The sequence below is a fragment of the Gymnogyps californianus genome, unplaced genomic scaffold, assembly GCF_018139145.2.
Source record: "Gymnogyps californianus isolate 813 unplaced genomic scaffold, ASM1813914v2 HiC_scaffold_51, whole genome shotgun sequence".
In the NCBI taxonomy this organism is placed as follows: domain Eukaryota; kingdom Metazoa; phylum Chordata; class Aves; order Accipitriformes; family Cathartidae; genus Gymnogyps; species Gymnogyps californianus.
Genome location: NW_026114411.1, coordinates 214,315 through 220,542, shown reverse-complemented (window position 1 = coordinate 220,542; position 6,228 = coordinate 214,315). Strand labels below are relative to the sequence as shown.

The 6,228-nt window shown below is 35.2% G+C and overlaps 1 protein-coding gene across 7 annotated transcripts in view; it reads left to right on the top strand.

Moving 5' to 3' along the window:
- The first annotated feature begins 1,289 nt into the window (after positions 1 to 1,289).
- Positions 1,290 to 6,228, top strand: part of LOC127028957 (erbin-like) — a 79,749-nt gene continuing 74,810 nt past the window's right edge. For all 7 annotated transcript variants that reach the window (XM_050914634.1, XM_050914636.1, XM_050914635.1 and 4 more), the window contains exons 1-2: positions 1,290 to 1,482; positions 5,761 to 5,878. In XM_050914634.1, coding sequence (XP_050770591.1) covers positions 1,294 to 1,482; positions 5,761 to 5,878 — 307 coding nt within the window. In that variant the 5' untranslated portion in view covers positions 1,290 to 1,293. The remainder of the gene's footprint in view (positions 1,483 to 5,760; positions 5,879 to 6,228) is intronic.

The following is a 6,228-nucleotide window of genomic DNA, read 5'->3' as shown; positions in this document are numbered from 1 at the left end:
TATGTTGAAGTGGAGTCTGCTAAATGTGTCTGAAAGACTTTTTTTGCACTTGGAGAAGAAAGTTTCCTGTCACCAATCCGGAAGTTGAAATATAATTTCTGCAATTCAAAAAAAATTTGGTTTAAAAAGAAAAAGCATATTTTAATTTGGAGTGTTGGCAGTTTGACTAAGAAAATAAATATTCAGTACTGTCTTGGAAAAGTATGTATTTTTAGACCAATTTCCTGAGGAAATGAAGCTTACATGATCATGTTGTCTGTCTGCACATGTTGGTCCTTCCTGAAAAATTGAGCCTGTCATTTGATTTCAGCCAAACTTGAAACTTGAGGTAACATTTTGAAGATGATTGTTTCTGAATTTTGTGAAAATTGGTTGCTAATTAGAGGAGAGAGACCTAAACTTGTGTTCTTGCTGATGAGAAAGGAGGCAGAATGTGGCTGGTGTATGCGGTCAGTAATCAGCTGGCCAGTTTGCACCATTTAGATTTGCTCTCTCCTGCTGAGGAGGAATATTATAGAGGCCATGGAGAGTAGAGGGGACTGTTGTAGCAATGATTGAGTTTAGAGGAAGATGTGTTTCTACAGCAAGGTGAAGTTTCATTAGTTCCAGTGTGCACAGCAAGATGTGTTGAAGTTTTCCAAACTGAATGGAATTGCAAAAATTGAAGGAACTTTATCTGTGCACTTGGAAACCTTTCCTTTTAAACTGTAGATAGAAGAGTTGGTAGAAATCATGCTGGTTCTCTGTGTTGTATTCTGTCTTTAAATGAGGGATTTGAAATTAAGGCACATGAATTTAATCTTATTCATCACAAAAAAAAATATTTAGATTTCCTATAGCTAAATCCTTAATGCTCTGTAGAGGGTGGGTTTTGTTATATTAAGCAAAAAATATCATCCCAATAACCTTTGTAAAGGTAAGGATAAGCTATGTTGTAAAAACACAATTGACACTTCAGAACTGCTGCTTCAAAATTTTTTGCTTCTCTGCAATGTAGGGCTGTGTTGGGTGACCAGTTTACAGACTAAATTTTTACTTCATTCTCCGGGGTCTGTAGGTTTTTTTTTAACCACACTTAATACCACTACAGATCTGTTGTGTTTAAAAGAAAAATTCTCTCTCCCCTCTCTCTCTCATGTGTATACACACACACACATATATATATGCAGGTATGTATACACTTCTTTCTTTTTTAGCAGCCAGGGGAAGTTAGAGAAGCTGCCCACATAAGTATTTCTGAAGTTGTCTTGTTGGTTTTTAAATAGACCAATTTCTGTTTTACAGTGCCTGAAAATGACAACAAAGCGGAATTTGTTTGTGCGGCTGGTGCCATGCCGCTGTCTGCGTGGAGAGGAGGAAGCGGTCACTATGCTTGATTATTCTCACTGCAGCCTGGAACAGGTGCCTAAGGAGATTTTTACTTTTGAAAAGACCTTGGAAGAGCTCTACTTAGATGCTAATCAAATCGAAGAGCTTCCGAAGGTATGTTGGGTGGTTTTCTTTTTAGTTACATTTATTAACTCTGTTACTTCATCAGCATTGTAGAAGCTGATAGTGTCTAGCTTCATGGTTCAGCTTTTAGGCTGCAGTTTGCCAAATACTTTTAAGTAAATGTTGGTCCCAGAAGAAGCAACCCTGGTAGAAGGAATGTTTTTGCGTTCCAGCTTGACTAGTTTGCTGTACTGAATTGGGATGAAACTGCTTAAACAGCTGATCCAGCCCAAGAGAGGTACCTAGCAGAAGAGGCAGGCTAATTTATTTCTGTGGCAGTCTGCTCAAATTGACTAACTGTATTCAACAAATTGCTGCATTATTTTGAATCTCTGATAACACATGAAGATTAGAAGAAGCAAGATTAATGTCTTGTTCAGATCTCTGTGCCCACAGAAGACAACTACAGTCCACAGTATCTATTCACTTGAAGTCCTGCTTTCTTCTTTGGTACGTGACTGAAGAGACTTTCTGAAAAGTTCAAAAACTAGAGAGCTGGAATGCTACTTTGATTACATCTTTATTATAGAAATTAATATTTGTTGTTTGTTCTGAAATTTGAGGACAAGTTGCACACTGAATTAACAGTATGCTAGAGAAAAGAATGAAAATTTGTGCCAGTGAGACTTTTGGGAAGTACAAAGTGATCATTACAATAGACTTGTTTCCATTACTAGGTCCTACCTTGATGGAATTAAAGACTTAATAGTTAGAGTAAAGACTTAATATTTAAAATTCTTTTGTCACAATTGTGTGCAAATCTTCACTGTCATGCAGGACAACTGTAGAATGCTTTGTTAGATTTTTTGGAAAGTTTCCTATAACCACTTCAGGTTTTGCTGGTTTGGATTTTTTTTGAAAGATAAATGAAACTAATAAGGAAATAAAGCAATTTCAGGATAGTAACTTGACAGTTATCAGAAGCCCTGGATTCCAGTAAAGCTGACTTAAACCAGCTGAGTGCTTTTGAAACTCCACCCTTAAATGCTCCTGAGAAGCCATCAATGAAAATCCCTATTTGTATGTTGAATAGAGCTAATAACATATTAGTTAAAACTAGACATTTGTCAGTCTGTTACAGTTTAGAACTTCTACTATTTTATTCTTCTCTCTTCCCAAGCAGATATTTCTTTACTCTAGACTTAGACACTTTAGGTTTTAGTAGCTTGCTTCTAAAGACTTTGTATCAGCCTTTGAGATTTTTTCAGATGATTTCAGAACTTCATTCCTGTCTCTCATTCTTTAATAAAAAGAATAAAATTGAATGCTTAAAAAACAGAATAAAATACCTTTCTTAGCCAAAAAATTAAATCTTCTGAACTCTTCTTGCATTAAATTTCTAATTTATTTCCCAAATCATAAGAACTAAGCAAACATCTTCCAAACTGATAATTCTCTAAAAAATTCCTTTTAGTAATCTTAAAAGAGGAAGAAAGACTGTACTGTAGTGATCAAATGAATGCATGTTGGCATTCTAGACCAGAAGAGGCTGTTAGTCTGCTTTATCTTCCTTTTCTGTTACATGCCGTTTGATTTTCATTAATCAGTTCCTATATGAAATCCAGTTTTGATATGTGAGTAAACTGAAAGGTGGGCAGTCTACCACTTGCCTTGATCTAGTCTAAGATTAAATTATCCACACAACTAGAAAGACTGCTTGAACATTTGTGTTTTATTCCTTTTTCTTTGCTGGACTGCAGGGACCTGTAATACCCTACACTTAATGTATTTGTTAATGTAATGTTAATGTATTTGTACATTGTAGTAAATCATCCTTATAGGCTTATTTTTGAGAAGCTAAGCATTCTTTTCAGCTTTTAAGTCATTTTGGTCATTATTTTTTACTACCTTTTCAATTTTCATAAGAACCCCCCCCCCATATGTAAATTCAAATACTGTAAAGGAAACAAGAAGAGAGATTAGGGAGTAGTAAAGACATAGTAAAAATGTTTTATTTAATTGTTTGATAGAAATTGTAATCTTAAAACTATCCATAGAAGGTCTGTAAGGGAAGGCCTATAACGTTTGAAATGATCCTAGCCGATTTGGAGCCAGAGTTTCAAGCTGTGTATGCCTTTTCCCTAACCCAAGCTTACTTAGTCTTTCAACTCTGAAAAAGGCTTCTAATTAAGCCATCCTCTCAGATGAAGGGTGCGGTACTTATTAGGCTGTCTCCAGCTTTCTGAAGCCCAATTAAGAAATTTCCACTCTTCCCCTTTACTCTTTGCCCCTGGTGGTGTGTTCTTATTCCTTTTTTGCAATTTGCTGCCCTTTGTATGCCCCAACACAACTGGTTTTGGGCTGTCTTGTCAACCTGATCGCTGAAATGGCCTGTCAGTGTATGTGGTTGTGGTTTTTTTTAATTGCCCTCAATCTTTTCAGAACCCCAACGTACTTCAAAAATTGATTCTTACAGTATAGCTCCTCAGTTAAGTTGACTGGCCGAGGGTGCAGCATGAGCAAACTGCAATGGGGAGAAAGATGGTGGTAGAGAAGGACTTCACTTTACCTGAAACACTGGTGTTGTAGTCTCGGTTTCAAAAGTGATTGGGCATTTGAAATGTTTTCATCTCGTGTGCTAAATCACATCTGAAAAGGTACCCTGTTTATCCCAAGTGCCACGGTGTGCATTTGAGCTGAGAAGCTCAAAATGCAGTAGTTTTAGTTTTCCCGCTCACTTTGCTGTTCGGAAGAAATTGGAATTCTGTAGTAAAATAGAGTTTAATTATATGACTTTTTGTGTTTACTACCAGTAATGATGATCTACTTAATCACTGAATATGCAAACATTAAAAAACAACAAAAGGAACAACTACAAAGTCAGCACCCTACAAAACTCCCCCCCCCCCCTTTTCCTTTAGGGATCTTGCAATTCCTTGTGCTGCATTTGTTTTCACCTGACTAATCAGGGAAATTTCTAATGATTCCAGATTATTGTTTTCAGGGATGAGTTTTAAGTATATATTCTTGCTTGAAGTACTAAAATAAAGGAACGGCTCCAAAACACATGAGCTCATCAAAGTTCTCGTTCCCATATAATATCCTAAGGTAACTTTAACTCTTCAAAGCCTTAATGATATCAACTAGTTCTAACAGGTGCACACTTCTGAGGAATTGGAAACATCAGTAGGCAAGCTAAAGCTCATTCCTTGAGCTGTCCATCTTGCTAATTTGTCTGCTTTTGTTCTGGGGTGGTATATGCAAACATTAAATGAATGGGGCTTGTTCAATGGTTTGTGGTTGAAATAATGGCCTCATAATTGAGAAAGACCCAAGAAATTTCAGTTGAACTAAACTTGTTGCTAGGACATTGATTGGGATAAATTTTTTTTTTAGTCGTAGAAGACTTCCTGGTTTTGTCTGATCTTTTCTCAGAATTCCGTAAGAAAAGAACACTAAGCCCAGGTATTTATGAATGATCTTATCCAAAATTGTTGGGAAAGGAATATTTCATCATAAATTATTCAGATGAACCTTTTCATCCACTTTCTTACAGATATTTATTTTGTACTATCTGTAAGCTTTGAGGATCATTTGAGGATTTTTTTTTTTTTCTTCTGTTCCAGTAATATTACTTGCCCTATTTTGTCAATTTGTAAAGCTTTGGGTAAGAATCTCAAGGTACCTTGCATATAGGAAGAGATCTGGCTCTGAGCTAATATTTGATACAAATTATAATATATATACAGAAGAGATTATACAGTTTGCTATATCCTTAGATCAAACTTTCACTAGTTTTCATCGTATTTTTGTTGGATTTTGGTGTACTTGAGCTAGGAAGCACAGAAGGGGAAAAAACCCAAAACTACTTGTAAGATATAGTGGAATAAAATTTAAACTTTTAGAGAAGATCAAATTCTGTGTTCCAGAATGATTCAACTTTTAAAAATGTAAATTTTATTTTTTTTTTTAAGAAACTAATTACTTCTGGGGTATTATGTGGCATGTTTATTATGGAAAATATTTTGCGATGTTTGCAGGACTATGTGTAACTACAGGTCACAATTTCTGAGATACTGGAAGGAATTTGTAGGAAGTATTAAGCATAGCTGCTGGCTTATTGTGACCATTTGCAGTTTTTTGCTTTCCTAAGCATTGTAAACTTAGTCAATTTTGAATAAACTAGTTAAATAAAGTTTTTGTAGCAAAAGACTTTAAATAGTCTGGCCTTCAAGCCGTAAGGTCAGAAGTTTAAAGGGATTAAAAATAAAAGCTATATAGAGGAAACTAAGAGAAAGTCGCATTCACTTTTTTTCTTTGTTTCAACAGCAACTTTTTAACTGTCAGTCTCTGCACAAGCTGAGTTTGCCAGACAATGATCTAACCACATTGCCAGCATCCATTGCAAATCTCATTAATCTCAGGGAACTGGATGTCAGCAAGAATGGTAAGTCACTTCACTTATTATATTGGGGTAGCTAAAAGGCAAATCACCATTGACTGTACAAAGATACTAGTGAAAGTATAATTTCTAGAAGCTACATAGCTAGTAAATTTTAAATTACTACTCTAAATCACTGCTTAACATAAAAGATGCTCTTTTATGATCTATTTGTGATATTTGTTTTTAATTATCTCTATCAAATTGGTTTGTACTTTGGGGTGAAAATATTTCTATATTCTTTCAAAAATGCATACACTCAAATTTATTACTTTTAGTGGCTTTCCTCATGTTTCACTATACTGAAGAGTTTGCACAAGAATTTGTAAAATTTTGCTGGATTCTCTGTTCTATTT